General features: G+C 56.4%; 3 protein-coding genes across 15 annotated transcripts in view; 2 read left to right on the forward strand and 1 right to left on the reverse strand.

Moving 5' to 3' along the window:
* RNF207 (ring finger protein 207) lies at positions 1 to 13,474 on the forward strand. Of its 13 annotated transcripts, XM_082686762.1 has the most exons (18): positions 42 to 1,256; positions 1,897 to 2,029; positions 3,152 to 3,296; positions 3,409 to 3,490; positions 3,565 to 3,640; positions 3,714 to 3,839; positions 4,220 to 4,266; positions 4,513 to 4,585; positions 4,674 to 4,742; positions 5,373 to 5,441; positions 5,525 to 5,622; positions 6,226 to 6,412; positions 6,557 to 6,742; positions 7,043 to 7,094; positions 7,400 to 7,517; positions 11,252 to 11,332; positions 12,045 to 12,155; positions 12,870 to 13,474. In XM_082686762.1, the coding sequence occupies exons 1-18, from the start codon at positions 1,066 to 1,068 to the stop codon at positions 13,237 to 13,239; spliced, it is 2,214 nt and encodes a 737-aa protein (XP_082542888.1). In that variant the 5' UTR covers positions 42 to 1,065; the 3' UTR covers positions 13,240 to 13,474. The 13 variants fall into 13 exon arrangements, with proteins under 13 accessions (XP_082542892.1, XP_082542883.1, XP_082542882.1 ...); XM_082686757.1 differs by lacking the exon at positions 12,045 to 12,155 and adding an exon at positions 8,618 to 8,729 and having other exon boundaries at positions 2 to 1,256; positions 3,152 to 3,490; positions 4,225 to 4,266; positions 4,706 to 4,742; positions 12,870 to 12,946; XM_082686756.1 differs by lacking the exon at positions 12,870 to 13,474 and adding an exon at positions 8,618 to 8,729 and having other exon boundaries at positions 2 to 1,256; positions 3,152 to 3,490; positions 4,225 to 4,266; positions 4,706 to 4,742; positions 12,045 to 12,128.
* Positions 13,366 to 22,038, reverse strand: part of ICMT (isoprenylcysteine carboxyl methyltransferase) — a 9,237-nt gene continuing 564 nt past the window's right edge. Inside the window, exons 2-5 of the mRNA XM_082686769.1 lie at positions 21,313 to 21,401; positions 20,255 to 20,424; positions 19,266 to 19,483; positions 13,366 to 16,779 (exon numbers count right to left, since the gene is read on the reverse strand). Of these exons, the coding sequence (XP_082542895.1) occupies positions 16,597 to 16,779; positions 19,266 to 19,483; positions 20,255 to 20,424; positions 21,313 to 21,401 (660 nt within the window). The 3' untranslated portion in view covers positions 13,366 to 16,596. The remainder of the gene's footprint in view (positions 16,780 to 19,265; positions 19,484 to 20,254; positions 20,425 to 21,312; positions 21,402 to 22,038) is intronic.
* HES3 (hes family bHLH transcription factor 3) overlaps positions 21,599 to 22,038 on the forward strand; it is a 10,104-nt gene continuing 9,664 nt past the window's right edge. The window contains exon 1 of the mRNA XM_082686772.1: positions 21,599 to 21,860. The gene's annotated coding sequence lies outside the window, so the exon portion shown is untranslated. The remainder of the gene's footprint in view (positions 21,861 to 22,038) is intronic.

The following is a 22,038-nucleotide window of genomic DNA, read 5'->3' on the forward strand; positions in this document are numbered from 1 at the left end:
CCAAGAACGGCAGAGGGAGCCCTGCCGGAAGGGCGCAGAACCTCTTCTCCCTCCAAGCCCAGCCCTTCTTGTTGAGAACTGGGGGTGGGGACCCTAATTATTTGGAAGCCCAGCAGGCGCATTTCACGTCATTAAACTCGCGGGCATCACCGAGAGGCCGGCCCTGTGTCACCCGAGCTCTGAGGCTCTGAAAGGTCGGTGACTTGGCCGCTCTGAGACCCCAACCCGCCAGAGACAGGCCTGGGATTGCAGCCCCCTCCCCGCGCGCTCTCTCCAGCACCCGGCTGTCTGCCAAGAGGCGGCCGCTGCTCTCTGGCGCCCCCAACCGGCCGTGGAAGAAATGGGGACCCGCAGACCCCCCCGCGTCCTGGTCCCAGCGCGCAGGGAGAGAGCAGAGCTAGCCAGGGGGCCGCCAGAGTCAGGGTCCTCCGGCCGCGCCCTGCGCAGTGCTCCTGCGGCTCCAGGCTCCGGGCTCGGTCACCCCGGGCGGGAGCCAGTCAGCCTCGGACCCTCGCCCCACGCGGTCCTTTCCAGCCTCGGTGTTCCCGCCTCTGCCCTCGGGGCGACGCGCGGAGTGGCTGCAGCCGGAGCCCGTCGTCGCGGTGCAGGGACCGGCCTGGGAAGGGTGGACGGGAGAGCCGCGCCCGAGTAATGCTGCGGCCCAGCGAGGAAGGGGTGTCGCCTGCAGGTCACCCAGAGGACACCGGGAGGGGAATTCCTGGGGTGGGAGTGAGGCGAGGTGGGTAAAGTGGAAGCAGGGGAGGCTAGACCTTGGGTAGGACGCACTGCGGCCTGACCTTCCAGGGCCGCCAACGGAGTGCGGGAGAAGAGGGGACCGCGCACAGGACCCCTCCGCACGCCTCCAGCCGGTTCCCCCTGCTCCCAGCGCTCCCAACCCCAGCGCTCCACGACCGCTGGACGCCCCGTCGGGTCCGGGTCTGGTAGAGAGGAAGGAGCCGCGCGGAGGCCGAGGGGGACGCGGGGGCTGGCGGGGACTGGCGCGGGGTCCGCGGCCGGGTCCCCGCACCGGGCACGTCCCGCCGCCTTCCGGAGCTCTCCCAGAAGATGTCGGGAGCTATCTTCACGCCCCTGGAGGGCCTGGGTGCGCTGGACGCGGCGAGCGGCCACCCGCTGGTGTGCCCGCTGTGCCACGCACAGTTCGAGCGACCCTGCCTGTTGGACTGCTTCCACGACTTTTGCACCGGCTGCCTGCGCGGTCGCGCCACGGATGGCCGCCTCGCCTGCCCGCTGTGCCAGTGAGTGCCTGGAAGCCCTAACAGCACCCCCCCCCACACACACACCCGGGCCACCGCCGGGATCGGCTCCTTGTGGGAGGGGAACTAGGTGTAGGGAAGGCTAGGCCCCGGCTCTGCGCTGCTCCCAGCCCGCACCTCTCCGCACTGCAGTGCGTAGGCTCCCGCCCATTTTACAGAGCAGGTTAATGAGGCTGGGAGGGACCGCCAGAGGCCTTCCATAGAAAGTCTGGAGGCAAGAGTGAGCCTAGAACATAGGTCATGTCGCTGCACAGTGCTGCTGCGCAGTTCAGGATCTCAGCGCAGCGGTCATAACATTCCCAAAAATCGACTTTGGAGATCAATTGAGTCTTACGCCAACAGAAGCAGGTTATGTTGCCCCCAGTTGCAAGTGGTGTCCCTGATGAGGGGGAGATTTCCACCCTTGACACCCCAGGCTGCACCAACCCCAGAGACCCCCAGGATTCACCCAGGAGGAGGCAGGAGGAGGGACAGGGTCAGAGTGAGCACTGGGAGAGAGATTTATAGCAGATGCCAAGTCCTATTTTTAGTTCCAGCCTGGAATGTGGGGGGCAGGAATGGAGGTAGGGAGCTGCCAGGAAGGGGAAGGGGCATTTGGATCGTGGCTGCAGCTTCTCCACAGACACCAGACGGTGGTGAAGGGCCCCAGCGGGCTCCCTCCGGTGGATCGGCTGCTGCAGTTCCTGGTGGACAGCTCGGGGGATGGCTCGGAAGCCGTGCATTGTGCCAACTGTGACCTGGAGTGCAACAAGCAGGCAGGGAGAGCTGGGGGTGGGCTGGGACGGAGGGTGCCAGGTTTGACGGTCCTGAGCTCCCAGTGTGCACCCAACATGTCCTTAGACCATTATCCATTTGGATTCTCCAAAATCTAAGACACCCTGAACCCCAAATGTGGGGCCCCCTTTTACAGGTGGGGAGACAGGTCCAGAGTAAGTGACTTGAAGCACTAGCAGATAGTGGCGGAGGTTAAAGTCATTTGATGTGGGGAGAGCTCACTGGTCCCCAACTAAGGTGGAGTTGTGACCTCCAGGAAGGGCTGTCGGGTGCCCAGGCTTGGGTCTGCCCTTAAGGGCCCACTGCTCCCTGGGGAGCTGTCCGAAGCTACCTACTGCCCAAGGGGAAGTGAGGACAACATGCTGTGGGAAGGGTATTCCTGTCCCCCGCAACCCCAGACTATGAAAGACCAAGGAGCAGAAGGTAGGCTTCAGGCTGGGCTGTGAAAGGCACATGGGACTCTTGACCTGTGAAAGCTGCATGTTGGGGGGAGGGTACCCCAAGTCCTAGGAGGACAGCCCTGCAGGAGCAAAAGCTCGGGGTGTGCTAGACAAGTGCTGGGACAGGTGAGTTCCATCACAGAGAGATGACCAGCAGGAGATTAGGAGCTGGAGGTAGGGAGAGCAGGGGAGATAATGGCCTTGGATGCTAAAGTAAGGAGTTGGGGGGTCTGTGCTTTCATAGCCATTGCTGGGGTCAAAGCCACAGCTGCAGCCTGAGACCTGGACTCTCAGCCCTGGCTCTGGGCCAGGGCAGGGGAACCAATAGGCTCTCATTCCCTTCCTTCTTCCGGCCACCTTGTGACTCCAGATGGCCAGGGTGGGCACTGCCATTTGGCTACTATTGAGGGCACCAAGGAGGGCTCAGAAAGCCTTCAAGCTGAAAATTTTGCTGTAGGTAACACGTTTCTGCTGTGCCCCACCCCACTTCAGGTTCTCTTCTCATCCATGAACTAGGTGTGTTAGAGCATCAGGATCCCACAAAAGGGATGCCCGGAGCCACCTGCCTCCCCCACGCTGAGACTGACTTGCTCAGTGACAGGTGCGGGCTCAGGCTCCCCAGCGGGTGGGCGGGCTGAGGCTGCGCTGATCCTCCCTCCTTAGGATGCAGAGACCACGTACTTCTGCAACACGTGTGGGCAGCCGCTGTGCGCGCGCTGCCGCGACGAAACGCACCGGGCACGCATGTTCGCGCGCCACGACATCGTGGCTCTGGGCCAGCGCAGCCGCGACGTGCTCCAGAAGTGCAGTGAGTGCGGCACGCCGGGCGGGGGCCCGGGGGTCGGAGGCCGGTGGCCGGGATGGCCGGAGCTGGACGGGGGCGGGCCTGCCCGGAGCCCTCACCACTGCTCCCGCCGCAGCGCTGCACGCCGAGCCCTACATCATGTTCTCCACCGACAAGAAGTCGCTGCTGTGCATCCGCTGCTTCCGGGACATGCAGGGGTGGGTAGAGGGAACAGGAGGTGAGGGGGCTGAAGGGCGGCCTGGAGCGGGGCTCACGAGCCCACTCCCCGCAGGGAGAGCCGGGCGCACTGCGTGGACCTCGAGTCAGCCTACGTGCAGGGCTGCGAGCGGCTGGAGCAGGCGGTGCTGGTGAGCGCGGGAGGGCCGGGTGCCGAGGGCGGGGATGGGCGCCCCCGCCAGGCTGAGGCCGCCCTGTTTCCAGGCTGTGAAGGCCCTGCAGACGGCCACCCGGGAGGCCATCGAGCTGCTGCAGGCCATGGTGGAGGAGGTGCGGCGCAGCGCCGCGGAGGAGGAGGCTGCCATCCATGCCCTCTTCGGCAGCGTGCAGGTGAGGGGTGCTGGGGACCCGTGGGCCCGTGCTGCACAGCCTCACCAGCCGCGACCCCATGCCCACAACACCCCACCTCCCACTACCAGGGAGTTTGCGGTGTAGCGGGGTGGCAAGCACCAAGCGGCTTCCAGAAGTTCCTTAGTCACGTGGCCAAGAGAGATCCAGCCCCAGGCTGGTGCTGGGGGGAGGGTTGGGGAGGGAAGGTGTCCCCCAGGAGGTCCCCCGGGGCTCTCAGGCGGCCTGATGCAGGAAGGAAGGGCTAGGAGGCTGGGGAGATGCAGCCTGCCTCTCCAGCTGCGCGTCTGGGGCCGGGCCTGGGTGAGTGCCGGGAGGTGGCCAGCTGAGCAGGCCGAGTCGGAAGCAGCTGTCCCTCCCAGGACAGACTGGCGGAGAGGAAAGCGCTGTTGCTGCAGGCTGTGCAGAGGTGAGTGATGGCAGGGTCTCCGCCCCCTGCCTCTTGGCCTCACTGCTTGGACTGGGTAGACCTAGCCCCACCCTGGGAGCAGGACCTCTGGGTGAGGAGGGCAGGGTGCCCCCGGGTGCAGGAAGTGCTGACAGGGAAGGGTGCACAAAGGTGGTGGGGAGATGCGGCTTCTGGCTTCTGAGGTCCCCCCTAGGTGGGGGCGAGCAGCACTCCCCACCGAGAACGGGCTGCCTGTCCCTCCCCCAGCCAATACGAAGAGAAGGACAAAGCCTTCAAGGAGCAGCTCTCCCACCTGGCCACTCTGTTGCCCACCCTGCAGGTGAGGGGAGCTGGGGGTTCAGGGCTGGGCACCCCAGGCCAAAGGCCTCCCTCCCCTGGCCAGGTCCTGAGTAGGGTTCCTCCCGCAGGTTCACCTGGTCATCTGCTCTTCCTTTCTCAGCTTGGCCAGTAAAGCTGAGTTCCTGGACCTGGGCTACGTGAGTCCCCCCAGCTCCCGAGAGAGCTCTCCCCTCCCCGCCAGCGGCCCACTCTGCACACCAGACTGCCACCTCGGGGCGTGGCAGCCTGCCCCTGGGCAGCTGCACCAGGGCTCTCCTGGGCTTACCTTCCCCTCCCCCACGCCATCATCGGGGAACCATTTAGCTGAATCTCTTTTAAAAGGACAGTGAAGGGGCACCTGGGTGGCTCAGTGGGTTAAGCCTCTGCCTTCAGCTTCGGTCATGGTCTCAGAGTACTGGGATCGAGCCCCACATGGGGCTCTCTGCTCAGCAGGGAGCCTGCTTCCTCCTCTCTCTCTATCTGCCTCTCTGCCTACTTGTGATCTCTGTCTGTCAAATAAATAAATAAATAAAATCTTTAAAATAAAAGGACAGTGAAGCCTGGAAGGGAGCATGAGCCTCCACTGTGTGTGGTGTGTCTACTGGAGTCCAGTCACCCCCAACTTTCCTGTGGATTTGGGGGCTGGGGTGGTGTGGGGTTTCTGGGACAGTCCCAGGGAGGGCCTGGAGCCCCCAACGCACAGCAGGTAAAATGCCAAAGACAGCCCTGCCTTCCCACTCCTCACCTCCCACCCCTCCATGGGCCTGAGCACCCCTGTCCTGCTGCAGTTGCTGATGGAGAGGCTGCAGGCCATCGTCACCCGTCCCCAGCACCTCCGGCCAGCGCAGGACAGCAAGGTGCACGGGGCGGAGTGGGCTGGGCTGGGCTGGGGGGACCAGCCGGTACAAAGGCCGCCTCACCACCCGCTCCTGCCGCCCAGATCACTAGCGACCACCACGCGGAGTTTGCGCGCTGCCTGGAGCCGCTGCTGCTGCTGGGCCCGCGGATGGCAACAGGTGCTGGGGCCGGCACCAGCACGTGAGCAGCGGGGTGCGGACGGGCTGGGGGGGCGGCCCAAGTACCCATTGCAGTGGGGTCTGGAGGCTTGCCGCCCTCCCCAGATGCCGAAACCTGGTTAGGGGAGGATGGGGAGGCCCCGGGGCTGTCCCCAGCTGCCACGGCAGCCGCCACCACCCAGGACGCGACACACAGGGACTGAAAGGAAGGGGCAGCTTGAGCTAAAGGCCTGACTTCCGGGTCTTAGCCTGGAGAGCCAGCAACACAGGAGGAGTTGGGGGAATGCCCGAGCTGGACGCATGTGCTAGGGACCCCAGGAACCCAGGGGACACTGGGCATCAGGCCAAATGTCCAAAGTCCCACGTGTGAGTGAACAAAGTTAACCCTGGACCAGCCCTGACGCGTCCTGATGGACTCTTGTCTGTACACAGACACTTCCCTGGGGAGTTTTTAAAATACCATATGCTGATGTCCTAGTACTGGCCCGGGGGGCTTCCTGGGGCTATTTCAGAGCCCCTGGGTGGTTCTGGAGTGCGGTCCAGGGGGAGAGGCTCAGAGCCTGGAGAAGGGGAAGACTCTCTCACTGCTCCCTCCCATCTGCATTCACACTGGCTCTCTCCTCAGGCTAGCAGCGGGCTCAGGCCCCAAGGTGCTGATGGGGCCCAGCTGCCCTTCCCCAGCGGGAAGGATGTTGGGGTCTCTGGTCCGAAAGCCCACGCCGCACCGGTCCATCAGCACCAAGGTGCTGCTGACGGAGGGGGAGGACACGCCGTTCTCAGAGCACTGCCGCCACTATGAGGACTCCTACCGGGTGAGCGGGGGCCAGGGATCTGCGGGCTGGGAAAGGCCCCACCACTCCCTCTCACCAAAGTGCAGTGGCCAGATCTGGTCCTGGCCTCGAGGGCCCCCGCGGGGAGCACAGCCAGGCAGGCGTTCACTGGGTCTCCCTGCACAGCGCCTGCAGGCAGAGATTCAGAACCTGAAGGACCAGGTCCAAGAGCTGCACCGGGACCTCACCAAGCACCACTCGCTCATCAAGGCGGAGATCATGGGAGACATCCTGCACAAGTCCCTGCAGGTGGACGCGCAGATTGCCTCCGAGTACGCTTCCCTGCAGGGGATGAGAGCAGTCTTCCAGGAGGTAGCGGACCGTGCCCGCCCCCTCCCGCCCTCCAGCCCCGCACCTGACTTCCCTGCAGCCCTGCCTGTCAGCTTGAACACAGGCTACCCCAAGACCGGAAGGGGAGAAAAGGAGGACCTTGGTCTGGCCCATCATGAGGCCCTCGTGTGGCCGGCTCTGGAACTGGGGTCTTTGCTGCCTAGAATCACATGAACTAGCTGGGGGTGCCCTATGGCCCTGAGTAGCTAGAGGACAGAAATGCCACCAGAGGAAATTCCAGCTCATGGCCGTAGGCAACATCCAACTCACTTTCTCTTTCAGATTTGGGAGGAATCCTACCAGCGGGTGGCTAACGAGCAGGAGATTTACGAAGGTCACAGGCCACTGCTGCTGGGTGCACCCCTTTCCTGGAGCTAACACACGTGCTGGCAGGCGCAGGAAATCAGCTACCCACTAACCAGATACAAACTCCCATGCTCTTCCCCGTAGCCCTTGATTTTGCCCCACAATTGCTAATGCCCCAGGTCAGGCTTCAGGAAGCAGAATGCCTTCACAAGTCTTACGTTGCCCTTTAATTAAAGAGGCAAGCGCTGAAGCGGTTGGGATACTTAGATGGTATGAGGCTTGACAGTGAGAACCTGAAGACAAGACCCAGTGCTCTGGCCTTGGCTCCCACAGCCCAGCTCCATGACCTTCTCCAGCTGAAGCAGGAGAATGCCTACCTGACCACCTTCACCAAGCAGATCACGCCCTACATCCGCTCCATTGCCAAGGTGAAGGAGCGGCTGGAGCCCAGGTGAGACCAAGGGGTGTTCACAGGACAGCCAAGACACAAGGATGTGTGTGGGAAAGGTGCCACACATTCAGAAAAGCTCTTTTCGGGAAGTCGGTGGGTCAGGATATGAAGGTTCACTGGGCGTCTGGGCAGACCAGGTTCTGAACATCTCCAAAAACACAGAATGAGTGGGCTGCTTTTGAGTTTCTGCTTCGAGGCACAAAATCGCTCCCTCTAGCCCTCAGGAATAGATCAAAGCAAAAGATACTTCCTGAGGGTGTAATGAGGGCCCTCAGCAGATCCCGGCAGCAGGACACGGAGGAGAGAGCAGAACGTTCTGACTACATGCTTAAGCCACATCTGGACAAGGCTGGGCTCTCAGCACTGCACTTGGGCATCAAAAGGTGTTACAATGGCAGAGGGATGTTGATGGCAGGTCCTCAGTATGCCTGTTTCTTGAGTCACCTGGCCCCAGGGTGGGTTGGTTGCCCTATAGGTCTGGAGCACAATGGTCAGTCAGCCTGACCTCGTCCCCTACCACCTTCTTGGGAACTTCATTCGCCTCACCCCTGTCTTCGATCTGTTTCCTGTATCCCACGTTTCCTCTTTTGTGGTTTGGTGGAGTCTACCCCTCCCCACCATAGTCCTTTGAGCAAGGGTGCACAGGAGGTTTATAATTTGGAGAGCACCAGTCTGAAATGTCTTTATTCTGCCTTCACTCTTGACTGATAGTTTTGCTGGGTATAGAATTCATATTGAAATTCTAGACTGGGGGGCGCCTGGGTGGCTCAGTGGGTTAAGGCTCTGCCTTCGGCTCAGGTCATATTCTCAGAGTCCTGGGCTCGAGCCCCACTTTGAGCTCTCTGCTCAGCAGGGAGCCTGCTTCCCTCTCTGTCTCTGCCTGCTTCTCTGCCTGCTTGTGATCTCTGTCAAATAAATACAATCTTTGAAAAAAAAAAAGAAATTCTAGATTGAAAATGATTCTCCTTTGACAGCATCGCTGTATTATTTTCTAACTTCCAAGGCTGTCTTTGAGAAGTTTGATGGCATTCTGATTCTTAATCCTTGTGACAAGAATATTTATTCTCTTTAGAAGCTTGTGGAATCTTCTCTGGTCCTAGGGTTCTGAAACTTCCCACTGGTGAGGGTCTACTTGCGTCCATCAAAAAGAACCCGGTCTTTGCAGTCTGGAAGTTTACCTCCTTCAGTTTTGACACACATCTTTTTGAACCAGTGAGTTGATTTCACGTTTTCTCTTTCTGGAATCCCTATTACTGGATATCGGCTCTTCCAGGCTGGCCCTCTAATTTGCTTTCTCTGGCTTTTCTTCTATCTCTTTGTGTCTCTGCTGTGCCTTCTGTGACATGTCCTTTTTCTCCCAACCCTTGTACTGAGGTCTTCACTTTTGAAGAAAATTTCCACGAGTACTTTTAAAAACTTGATTGTTTTCCAATTCCAAGAGCTCCTGCTTTGTACCCTAGACTTGTCTTTTTTGCAGCCTTCTGTTGTTTCTCAGATGTGTCTTAACCCTCTGAGGCTGATAGTGTTTACTGTTTCTTTCTCCCTTAAATCTGTTTCCCCCACATGTTGGTTTAGGCTTTCATCTTCCGTGTTAAAGGCTTCTCTCCAGCCGTCTCTGAGCACGTGCTCATAGTAGGAGCTGGTGGGCAGGGGCGGACCGGGTAATCGGAGCATGTGGATGGCGCTTCAGAGCTTGGGGTCAGGCCAGGCAGGGCTTTTCTCTGTGTTTTCCCTAGTCTCTTCCCTGGAGGCTGTCCTGTTAAGCATTTGCAGGCACACAGTTCTCACCTGTGTGGTACCCTCCGAGACTGGCCCTTTGGTGGGCTGTGGGAGGGGCAGCTGCTCCGCACTAAGGACCTTGACTGTCACCCCACTCCCTGCTTCTGCGCTGTCCTCTCTGTTGCAGAGGCAGGGGGGCGCGCTCGGGTGTCTCCCGTCTGCTGAGGTTGTTAACCCCTGACCGCATGCCCTCCAGCTTCAAAAATCTGGGTGTTATTCTTTTCTGTTCTCGACCTGGAGAAGTTTTGGCCCCTTTACTAGAGTTTTAGCAACTTTGAGGAAGAAGGAAAATTAAAGTGTGTGCAACTGTATGTTCACCCAAGCCACAAGTGAGCCTCCTGACTCGGGGACGTCAGACTCGGCACAGCTCTGCACAGTCCTGGTGACGTCCGGGTCTACCCAGGATGGGCTGCAGCGTCTCCTCAGCGGGCATTCAAAGCCGTCCACTCCACACACTGCACAATTCCATTTATAAAACCTCCGAACCAGACACACCTGCATCAGTGGTTGAGATGCTGATGATCCCCGGGGGCCTCTGGGCGGAGGTGACGTTCTGGGTCCTGCCTACCCAACTTATTCAGGCTACGCACGCGTACCAGCCTCGTTCTTATCATTGGTGCACATTTCCTTCTGAGTGCTCTGCTTCAGTGCAAAAATGGCTTCAAGTAATGTGCTCCTGGCTGCCTGGTTTTGTGGGGGAAATGGCGCCTGTGATCCGTTTTGGCAAAGCGCAAGCAGCTCAGGCTAGAGCCTGGCTCCTGGAGGTTCGAAGGGAGGAAGGAGGTTGCCTCCATCCCTTTCCAGGGCCCCATTTTCCAGGGGTCTGGTGCTGCCGCCTCTGCTTCCTCCCCTTGCACTGCGGGCAGCCCCACCCGCCCCGAGCCCGCTCCTGGGGCCGGTTGTCCTCAGGGGCCTCTGGCTGCAGCCCTCGTCTCTCAGTAGTGCTCACGGCCGTCCTCACCACACTCCTCTCTTTCTTCCGAGGCAGCCCACACCTGTTTCCCTCCTGCCGCTCAGGCTGTCCCTTCTTAGGCTGTCTGGCCACTCTGCCACCTCTGTGCGGTGCCCAAGCGTCAGCTTTCCCCACGGCCCAGTCCTACGGCCTCTCCCCATCCCACACCCTATGCTTAAGTGGCTTCACCCAGTCCCAACTTTAAAATCCCACTGTGACACAGACGACCTTCAAGCCCTCCCCAGCACAGGCCCTTCTGAGCTCCAGACCCCTCTCCAACTGCCCCTTCCTGGGGGTCTCCACTTGGACACATCACAGGTGCCTCAGCTCCCCCAGTGGCAGGACTCCATAACCGTCCCCCCAACCCAGTGAGTGACATCACAGCACCCAGATGCCCCAGTGAGAAGGCCAGGGGCCTTCTGATTCCTTTCCTTTCTTTTCCTCGCCTCATTTCCAACAACCCTGAGTCCTGCTGACATGACTGTCTCAGGCCATAGCTGTCCCCATGGCTGCCCCAGGCCAAGCCACCGTCACTGACCATCTCCGGCCCCTCTAGGGTGTTCCATAGCCAGCGGTCTTAAAGCCTAGAGTTCCCATCACTCTGGGCCTGACAGCCCTTTTGGGACCCTCCTTGTCCCCCTCCAACCAGACTAGCCCCTCACCACACTCCAGTCACAATGGCCTTTCAGTTCCCCAGACAAGTCAGACGAGTGCCCCCTTCCCATCCTCTGCCTGGACCGCTCTTGCTTCAGACTGTCCGAGATCCTCTCCTCACAGGTCCCTGCTGCCTGGCCCTGCGGCGCCTTCTTCCCAACCTCCGCATGTCTCCTGACCACAACGCAGCTGTCTCAAGAACGGCCCCAGCCCTAGTCAGTCTCTGAGGACCAAACCCCTAGGCAGGCCCATGAGTGTCTCGCTCAGTTGGGTTGTCTAGAGAGCTGCAGACAGGCTGCGGCCTGCTCTGCTGCCTTCAAGCCTGCTGGGAGCTGTTTCTCTCCCTCAGGCTTCAGGCACCAGCGGACCCACAGTCGGAGCCCCCACAAAACACGCACGATGACGGCGCCAGTGGAGAGACACAGGCCAGGTAAGGCAGGGCTCTCTAGCCCAAGTGGCGAGCGATTCAATCTGAGAGACAAACGTGGGGCACAGAGACAGGCCCCGGGTTTTCTTTCCCATCTGGCCCAGACTGCTGCTGACCAGCTCTCTGAGCTCAGCAGGGTCTGTTCGTAACACTCGGGGCGGGGGAGTTCAGAGGGCGGATGTGGCCTGCGTTCTAGAATTCTAAGTGGCCGTGGCTGCGGCCTGCGGCACTCCCTCCGCCCAGGGCTGCGCGCCCTGCAGACCGGCCCGCGCGCGCGCACACCAAGCGCCTTAGAGTCTCTGAAATGAGAAAAAGTGACTCCACGTGAGAGCATCACTGTTCACTGGAGATGGTGTCCGCCGAAATACCTGCCGCAGAAGGAGCATGTGCTGGAAGACAGGACGGGCCCGGCTGGTCTTCCCGTATTCTGCTCTCCCTTAAGTGAGCTCGCCATGGGTGGGGCAGAGAACAGGGTAACAAAAAATCCGAGCGGGCCGAGCTCGCCGGCACAGAGCAGTCTGCCGCTCTGCAGACCAGACACGGGTCTCAACCTCGCTGCCGCCGGGTGTAGCCCAGATGCTCCAGCGGAGCGTCCGTTTGAACCTGTTGTCCCCACAAGGCTCTGAGAAGGCCTGAACCGCACTTGTTCAGGCAACTAAAACTCAGTGACCGTGAGACTCCTTCAGGGGACGATCTGGTTCTGGTTTACCCACAGGTGGTCCCAGAAAGTCTTCCCATTCCGAAAGCCTCGGCCCCCGTGGATGTTAGTGCTGGCTTGGGGGTGGCCAGTAGAACTCACATCAAGTGTCCCTTTAGGAATGACCCGGTGAGTGTCACAGAGAAGAGAGAGAAAACATCAGAACCTAGAGGGAGCGGCCGGACTCTGAGCAGCCCCACAGAAGAGCCTCTGCTGAAGAGGAAAGACGCCCCCAGACCCAGACAGAAGGACGGGGGTGACGTCCCCCTGTGGAGGGAGCGTCCGACTTAGCAAATGGGACCGGCCCGGAGGGGTGGTTTCACAGCCCACACATCCAGACTGGGGTATTTGAGAAAAGGCTGTTCCCTTCATGAAACAAAGTCATCACAGAACAGCAGAAAAACCCCAAAACTCTGACAGGCCCTCATTTCAGATTCGTTGGCCTTAATAAGCTTCACTCTTCCCGGTGTCTGCACTGCACTGCACGAAGCCCTGGTCCTCCTCAGGAGGCTGGGGACTGCGGATGGCATCGCATCCCGGGCCACGTGGAGAAGCCCCTCGCTCCTCGGGCCCCTCCCAGGTGTCTGTGGGCCCAGCGTGCACCACCCCAAACTTGAGATCGTGGGACTCTGGCACAGGGCAGCACCTGCCCTGCCTCAAACAAATTCATTGTCCCTGAGCCACAGCCCCCCGCCAGTAAGCTGTGCCCGGGCACAGGCTCAAAAACCGTGGCTCCGGTTTTCTCCTTTCACACAAGGACTGAGCTCACGGAGCAGAGACGCGGCTGGCGGTATGTGTGGCAGGAGGCAGTCACAACTTCTGTGCTTTTTCCTGCTTTTCCAGACGATGGTCACTCTCCTGTGTAAAGGATGACCCCGAAGTGACTTTTCTCCAGTGGTTTCCACTCCTGCGTGGTGCCCTTTCTCTTGAGATGAAATTTCACCAATGCTTAAGGAGGAAAATCAATCTGGATGACCTAAAATTTCATTTGGGAGATAAAAATGTCCCGTCACATTTTAAGCAGATATCCAATTGTTCAATGGTTTCCAGCAGCAAATGGCTTCCATGTGCCAGGGAGACCAGCACGTCAGTACCTGACAGCATCACGTCCGTGTCCAGCGCCTCTGCCCCTGCTGTTCTGGGGCACAGACATGCTCCTTCCACAGCCTCACAAACCCCCCGGGGCCTACAGGGCAGGAGGAACTTGTCTTAATGGACTGGCTATAGAGATCAGAATTCAGAACTGAACTGAGTGGGCAAATCACATCTGGTTTCATGCAGCAGGTCCTGGACATTTCTTAGAGGTGACATGATGACATCCCACACAACCACGCTACGGTTCATAGTGAAATCAAGTACGTTTTATTTAAGAATTGGAAAGAATATTCAGTATCTGTGAAAGAAAATCCAATTTAAAATATTTAAATAAACATTTCTGCATGTAAAAAGAGTAGAATAATTACTCCATTAAATTACTCTCCTAGCTACGGGACGGCTTCCTCTAGAGCAAGCGCTTGGGACCACCGCCCCGATGGCTGGCGCTCCAGGCTCAGGGCAAGGCAGCGAGCTCTCACAGCAGGGCACAGAGCGCAAGCCTCCCCCACCGGCCTCATCAAGCCACTACGGAAGCAAGGTGGCGGTGGGAGATCACAACTATCTAAGGCAGTAAGAAAGTGCAGAGAAGGGACAGTGGTTTACTGTGCCTGTGATGGAGGGACTGCGGCCAGAGTGAGCCTGGGCTACGGCCGACCCTCCTGAGCCTAAGCTAGTAACACGAGTACGCTTTAGGAGTATTTCCCTATCATGTCAATTATTCAGAATGTTAAATAAATGCAAGGGATTAATAAAGTTTAGTCTCTAGGCTTAAGAAGCAGTTCCTACAGATGACGGCCAGTGGGGCATGCCGCCTTTCGCTTTCAGCCGGGCTCGTGCTACTCACTTCCTCTCCTGTAAGCTGCTATTCTCGGCCCCAGCCTGCAAATCCTCAGAGACGGTTTCATTTCACACTCCTTCAGAGTAGCTTTGTTCCATGCACTGCCTTTTCTCCATTTAAGAATCTCCACTTTAAAACCCACAATGGAAAAAGTCAGTCATCTCTTGACAGTTTCTTAATTTGAGGGAACTGGTGACGTGGCCTTTACCCAAAAAGCTTTAGGGAATACCCAAAAAGCCTGTACTTCATTAACCTGATTCTCTGCCGGGTACAATGTCACTGCTAAATTTATAAAGTTAAAAATAATCTGAGAATGTCAGTACTAGATGAAAGTCAATCACCTGCCAAGTCTTCCCCTAAGTAGCTCATCTTCTCTCCCCCAAGTAACTGCTGACTTCTACCCTGGGTGTACAGGTCGGGGTGGAGGGGTGTCTCCCTACTCCCGCCCACGGGACTGCTCTTTAAAGCCCAGGAGGTGTAACAGCAGCATCTCACTGCAGAAACACCAGGCCTGCCTCCTGAGCTCAAGGGCCTGGCAGCAAGGTGGGCTTCGCGAACTCCAGCAGGTGGACAAAGCTGAGATCACTTTCTGTCCACAGAGCGAGGGGCTGTCAGGAGCTGTTCTCCATCTATTAAACACAACTTCACAGTGCCCCCCCCCCCCCGCCGCCCCGCACCTGGGGGGAATGAATGCTGGGTCCAATCCTGTTAGATGCAGCACAGAACTTTCCCTCAAGAAGGTAGGGATGGCTCCCGACGCCCCAGACACACCCTCCTCCAGTCTGCAGTCCCGAGGAGTGGCGTAGACTTTACTAAGCGTGGTCTGGAGAGCAAGCCAGAATGTATTCGACTCAAGTTCCCAGAGTAAGAGCATGTCGACGTCCCACTGGGGAGTGTTCGTGCCAGAGGGACCGGCTGCTGAGAGCTCCAGCAGCGGCCTCGGCCGGCCTGGCTGCAAGGCCCTCTCAAGGGCTGATGGCAGGGTCCACTCACACCAGGAGAGTGGCATCCCAGGAATCAACAAACCCGTAAACCTCTTTGGTATATATAATAACGAAAAAATTAATTAGGCCATGGAATCTAGAAGTCAGTACTACTTCTGAGTTGGTAACACGCTCTTCTGAACACACAGCTCCAGCGTCTGGTGCGGCCGACCGGGTCCGCCTCTGCGCCATCTCGTGCGGTGCAGATTCCATTTAAGCCATCTCTCCTATCTAAGGATCAGAAACGTCTGACGTTGTTCTAAGTTTTCACAACACCCCTATGAGGTAGGTGGTATCGACCCCATTCTACAGATGGGGAGTCTAGGCACAGAAAGGTTAAGTGGCTCCTTGAAGCTGCCGGGCATGGCCGCCGGGCATGGCGTGGCCACCGGGCAGCTCTCGGCTCTCGGTAGCGGCTACTGCCAACTGCAGGAAGGATTTCGTGCTGAGACCAAGGCCCTCTCTTGTCCAGAATTAAACCAGGGTCTTAAAGCTGATGCAGTTAAAGCCAACCACTCTCCCCAAACTTGAAAAACAAAAATACTAATTCTCAGTTGGGATCATTCGTTCTATTTAAGACTTTTGTGAGCTGACTTGCTTGAATTGTATAGTTATATATGCTCGAACAGTCTGTCATGGCATTAGAGTTGGTGGAATTTTGAGAACAGAATATAGAAATCAATAGTTAAGAGATTTCAATGGAAACACAAAAATATAAGCTGTGATGCAGTAAGACTAAAACCCCAAATAAATGGAGAGTAATACTTCCCAATGGTTAACAAGGCCTTACACAGAGCCGGGGTTCAGTTAGCATTTCTTGGATAAAGGAAAAATGTCACATCTTCCAACACGCCTGTCACTGATAACAGCCCCCTCTTGGGAAAAGAGCAGGAGCCAGGACCCCGGGGAAAGCCACAGGGGCCCACAGTCTCCCCGGCTTGGGGTGCCCTTGTTAACACAAAGCCACTCAGCCAAAGCATCCGGAGGTGTCCATGCTGCCTTTCTGCCAAATAAAAGTTGGGGCTTGAAACACTAAGCCCCCTTGAAATTTATACCGCTATTTATAAAAAATAGATATGTAAATACGATTAAATATATTAAGAGCCAAAGTGCCTTATAAAGAATTATCTTTAAAACTGTATAGATGCTCATGCACTAAGCACAGGAATAAGGAGGTCAGGGCTGTGCCGTCTGTGTTGTTCGGTTAAGGATTCTGAATGTATTTCTAACACTAAGCACTGCTGCCCACATACCCCTTCCTGCCAAAGAAGCCTCACTCAGGGATGAGTGAGCCCCCTACTCCCAAGGGGTCCTCGTCACACTAAATGCCTTGTGGGGGGTGCTGCGCGGCCTGGGCTGTCACCAGGGCCCTTCTAGGGGTCAATGTCGAATATTGCTGTTTTTTGCTCCTTGTCCATCTTCAATCTGTGTCCTACCTTGATTCAGCCCAAGAACAGATTGCTCTAGGGTGTGGGTCCTTTGGTCCTAAGGCCTTCTGACCACTGGTCTCGAGTGATATTCCAGAAGAGTAATTGGTGACATATAAAATGGTTCAGAAAATCCATTCTGCAGAGCGGCTGACAGGGGGGCAGCCTTGGCCCAGGCCATGTGCAGTGTGAGGCCTCTGGGTCCGGCCTGGCCCGCTCCAGCTGTGTTATAGCTCGACCTTGACCCCTTTTATAAAAGGCAGCCCCGTGGGCACCCGCTTCTTATACTCCAGGTACTCCTCTCCAAAAAAGTGAATTAACGAGATCTCCTCTTCTTCTGTTCGATCTCGGAAGAATCGCCACACTGTCAGAGCGTAGCCAATGCCACAGATGGGATTACACAGCATCACCTGGCGGAGGACATGAAGGTGATCAGGGTCAGTGTCCTGACACCAAACACTTCAGCAGCACCTGTTTCTCCTGAATATCCACCCAGGACTTCCTGCCAACAGCCCAAGAGACTCTCAGAATACTACTAGCGTCTTTGAGACCTGAGGCCGTTCACTGAAACCTTACGTAACTCCTTTCACATTAGAGCTAAACAAACACTGAGCACTGTAGTTTTTTTCTAGACACTTTTTGGTGGTTCCTCTTTTTTTTTTTTTTTTTAAAACATTTTGTTTTTATTTATTTGACAGACACAGATCACAAGTAGGCAGAGAGGCAGGCAGAGAGAGGAGGAAGCAAGCTCCCTCCAGAGCAGAGAGCCTGATGTGGAGCTCGATCCTGGGACCCCAGGATCATGACCCGAGCCAAAGGCAGAGGCTTTAACCCACTGAGCCACCAGGCACCCCTTGGTGGTTCCTCTTATATGAGAGAGATCTAAAAATTAAAAGACCACCTTTTCATGGGATGCCTGGATGGCTCAGTAGATTAAGCGTCTGCCTTGGGCTCAGGTCATGATCCCAGGGTCCTGGGACTGAGTCCCACATCAGCTCCCTGCTCAGCGGGGAGTCTGCTTCCCCCCGCCCCCGCCTGTGCTCCCCCTGCTGTGCTCACTCCTGTGCTCTCTGACAAATTAATAAATAAAGTTTAAAAAAATAAAAATAATTAAAAAATACAAGGCCAACTTTTCAGATTTCAGTCCTCAGGGCAGGGGGCAGCAGCTCCCGACCCCACCCCAGGTGTGAGTTCCTGTGGAGCTCCCAGCCTGCCCCTTCCCGGTCCATGCTCACACACACACACACCCCTCACAGCTACCTCGCCCCTCCTCCTCGCCCCCTCGCCCTAACCCTATATCGCATACAGTGCTATTGTGAAATCACCAGTCTTCAAACCACTCCCTTGCCCAAACCAAGAAAAGCTGTGCCTTAGTCATTTCTTCCAGCCCCCTTCCCCTGGGCTGTACCCACTTGAACTGCCTGTCACCTCCTTACTCATGTGCTTTTCCCACTTTGAGAACATCTTTCCCCACTGAGACACTGCCAAACAACCCCTCCAGGCCAAGAACATCTCCCCGCTCTCAGGAACTTCTGTGCTGTGTGGGAAACCTACCACCCCACCCCTGCCCACTCTGACAGACCCCCACGGACACATGTGCTCCCCAAGGGGGCAACTTCCACCCAGAAAGCCAGGTACATGCCCTCAACTTCTTATTCCCATCACTGCTTACGGGGTACTTAGCTGTATTTCAAGCCCCAGCGAAGCTCTTTCCAACCAAGTAGCCCTCACAGCAACCCCCTGAGGTGGCACTGCTGTATTCAATGTGTGAAGGCAGGCAGGCTAAGCGACCGACACGGAAGCCAGGACTGGCCCTGGTGGCGAGCCTGGAGCCTGTGCCCTCACAGCCAGCACACCCTGTGGTGGGGTTTCCCAACTGCAGGCCTCAACCTGTTCCTGAGCCCTGAAGCCCATTCACTGCATCATAAATAGAACTACAAATAAGACAAGAAACAGTGTATTTTGTACTTAGTAAGTACTATCCTGGGAAAGGCCTGTTCCACTTTTATACATGTGTGTGTACTGGGTGACAGTGTGAAAAGATCTATGGTCACAGAGGGGGGCAAACTTCATTCCTAGAGCACTTCCCTATTTAGGCGGCATTTCTGGCAGATGACGGATTCAACTACCGTCAGCTTGTTCTCAGAGAATACGACTGCTGATGCAGTGTTAGGTTTCAGAAATGCAAGTATTAAAATAAGTCCTGTGTGCACTGCCCTGCCCCTTCTACACCATTGGGGGTCACCAGAGAGTCCCCAACAGACCATGCATTGCCAGTGGAATGCTTGGGGGCCCCAGACTGGATTTTCCCAAAGAGGTGAGGAGTTCTGAAGCTCTGGTCACATTCTCTGGCCAAGTATTTCTAGGACCAAGAGAACATATTTAAGAGGCAACGGGCAGGAAACAAGGCTTGGTCTGCAACCTTAGACAGAATAAACCTCTGTAGCTCACATTAAGTCTAATCCAGACCTTGGCCTCATCAACAGCAGCTTCTAATGAAATCAGAATCCACTGGAGCAGCAGAAGGCTCTCTCTCCCCAAAGCCCCATCTCTGTCCTCACCGAACTGGAGTGCTCCAGATCTAAGTTAAAGAAGCAGGGAATGGGTATAGCACCTAGAATCGTCAGGAGCTTACAAGTTTAGGACACCCAGATTGTAGGTATATAGTAAAGAAATGTTAAGGACTACATCAGTTCTTTTGCATTTTATTTCGTTCTCACTCAAAACACGACAAGGGGCAGATGCACCATTTAAAGGAGACCAACAATCTAATAAATCCACTGAAATCCACTGAATTGGACACTTTGAAATGGTGAATTTTATGGTATGTGAGTTACGTCAATTTTAAAAAAGTAAAAGAAATTAAAGGCAGCCACTGTCAATTCTGATACTATACCTGGGTTCCAATACTCCAGTAAAACCACCCAACATAGGAAGGGTGCCGGAACCAAGCGTACACTCCACTTGTCACCAGAGTGTGGGTTTCTGATTTCTCATTCTGCACCACGTGGTTGAAATTGGAGCCAGCTGTGAACATGGCCGCTTTCCTCAGACATTCTCCAAAGACCACCATCAGCAGCCCCATGGCACTGAGCCAGGTGACCTGCTTCAGTTCTGGAGGAGAGACATGGGAGAAACAGGAAGTGAAGACACCGGACGGCGGTGCTCACCCTGTGGATGCTTAAAATTAACCTATTTTTCCAAGGCTAGCAACATTAGGAAACATGCTAGTGGGCAATTCGCATTTGTCATCACATTAAGACTTACTTATAAGCAAAACACATGCCCCTAAGTTGTGCTGTTCATCTGTTTAAAGTGCCATCAACCCACCAGAGCATCTTGGCAAAGACCTGATGGATTCCCCATCCATGTTTCTCTGCCACATGTCCCACTGCTTCCCTGGGGACAAGGAGAGCTAAGGGAAGCAGAGAAGCATCTAGTGTCTCCCGCCCTGGCTCTTTACTGAATCCTGGGAACCACATACATTTTACTTAATTTGCTGCGGAAAGTTCAATTTGAGAGCAGGTTTCAGATGTATAGCTTTTTGTTAATAAAATCTTCACAAAAAAGTCTTAAGTCACAGAAAATGAACAGATGCAAGTCTCTGACTGTCAAGTCAGAATGACAGCTACCACGGGTTGGTACGTTAGGTAGTGTGGCAAGTTTCGGCAGGCTTCGGGCAAACGGTCAAGCCGTCCTCCATTCAAAATCCAGCAGTGCAATTCACAGGCTCTGCTTGTCCTCTATAAGGAGCTTAGTGAGGACTGAGATCTGGGGAAAATCACTCCGGGAGATTATACCTGAGAGGTAAACCCAAGTCACTGCCCTCAGGCCTGCACAAAACCACCCTTCTCCCTTCTGGAAGAGAAAGCAGGACACACTGACCTGGCCAAAAGATATTTTCTAGTGTGAACTCTATCCAAGAAGAAAGAGCAGCTACTGTGTACTCCAGACTGTGATTCAGGAGAAAGGAATCCAGGGACAGGCTTTTGGGGTTATTGACTGCTGTGACTAAGTACTCCGAAAAATGGAACAGCGACAAGGAGCACATATACCTGTTTAAAAACAGAAAGACAGAGAGGTAAGCTGGGGCAAGGGAATCAAGTCGGCCATAACTCAAAGTACGAATCTGGGTCTGCAGAACTGTCCCTGACTTCTACGAGAAGACCCCGTCGCTACCTCTGTGAGAGTGGACAGCAGGCACCCACACGGAACAGGCCTGCTCAGGTTTGCAGAAGGTGGGGTTTTAAAAGGACTACATGTGGGATGTAAAAGACCAAACGAACACAGGTAGGGAAGGCATTATGGGCCCATCAGTCTGTTAAAAACGATACTCCACACCCCGTAAAATACGAAAGAGGGGCATAACAAAAACAAAGCAGTGATGTATGTTGACTACAAAAGTTCAACAAAACAAGTCAGTCCAGCAAAGACGGATTAGATGGCTCTGAGTACTGACGGCAGGAGATAAAGCTTTTTACCTTGAAGTCACTGGTTCATATCCAGGTCAGGGACTAGAAGGCTCAAAGGCCTGAAATCATAGTGGAGGGGACAATCCTACACTGGCTGTGGGGGAGGCACTAGATGTGACCTAATAGAAATTAGAGATGGAAAAGGCCTGTGAAGAAGAGCCTGAGCCTTGCCCCTTCCTGTCACCGAGGACCCGTACCCTCTGCTGGGAAGGGCTCTTGATATTACCGATGAGGGCACCTACCCGCACGGTGCCAGGCAGACCCGTTTCTGCCTGCAAGAGAAGCAAGCCGTGGGCACAAGCTCTTGGGGTCCAAGACCTAGGAATCTAGGTGGGAGGCAGAGACCTGACAGAATCCTCAACAGCCTCCCGCCACTCAGAGATGAGACAGGGGGATGAGGAAACACCACCTCCGGCCGCCCGATCCTCCCACCCTCGCCTCAAAACCATTATTCCCCCAAGTACTTCTTACCAGCCAAAGTGATTCCAAGAAGAATGGCTGAAACTCAGCAACACGCCGCAGCCGAACACGAAGCCAAGGAAACACGCTCGGATGGCTATCTGAAAGGGACGCAAAAGCAGCTCAGTCACCTGGCTGCTCCCGGAGCGCACATCCCACTTCTTGGGATAGGCAGACCCCGGCAAGCCAGGGCGGCCGCCGCGCTCAGCGACCACAGGGTGAAGCTGCGAGCGCTGGGCCCAAACGCCGCCGCCGCCGCGGTCCGGCCGTGCGGCCTCGGGCAAGTTACTCAGCCTCTCGGGCCCTCGGGCTTCCTACACACCCGACGGGGGGTAACCAGAGACCCACCTCTGGGCGCGGCTGTGAGCAGCGGCCGCCCGAAGCACCCAGGGCAGGGGCCTCCCGGTTGCGGCTGCCGTCGCTAGGATCACAGCGACCGCCGCCCAGAGCCGCGGGAAAACCGCAGGAACCTCGTTGACCCGCAGGATCCTCCCAAGACCACGCCGCGAAGCGCGGCTCCGAGCCTCTGCGGGCGCCCCTGACCGGACCCTCGGCGGCAGGTAAGTCTCCGCACCTTCCATCACGTCAGAGGGCCGCGGGCGCGCTCCCTCCGCACCCCACGCGCCTCTGCCGCGGCTGCCGAGCAGCGCCAACTGCGATTTCCCACCCACTCCGGCCGAGACGCGGGGCCCGCGCCCCTGGAGCCCCGAGCCTGGCGAGGCTGCGTCCCTCCCGCCG

This window comes from Mustela nivalis, assembly GCF_964662115.1.
Source record: "Mustela nivalis genome assembly, chromosome: 10".
NCBI lineage: Eukaryota > Metazoa > Chordata > Mammalia > Carnivora > Mustelidae > Mustela > Mustela nivalis.

Bases quoted from the DNA above. Each gene is read 5' to 3' on its own strand.
- RNF207 (XM_082686755.1), top strand. From the start codon at position 1,066: ATGTCGGGAGCTATCTTCACGCCCCTGGAGGGCCTGGGTGCGCTGGAC. The intron at 6,413-6,556 runs GTGAGCGGGGGC...CTCCCTGCACAG, and splicing joins ACTATGAGGACTCCTACCGG to CGCCTGCAGGCAGAGATTCA. The intron at 12,156-12,869 runs GTGAGTGTCACA...CTGCTTTTCCAG, and splicing joins GTCCCTTTAGGAATGACCCG to ACGATGGTCACTCTCCTGTG.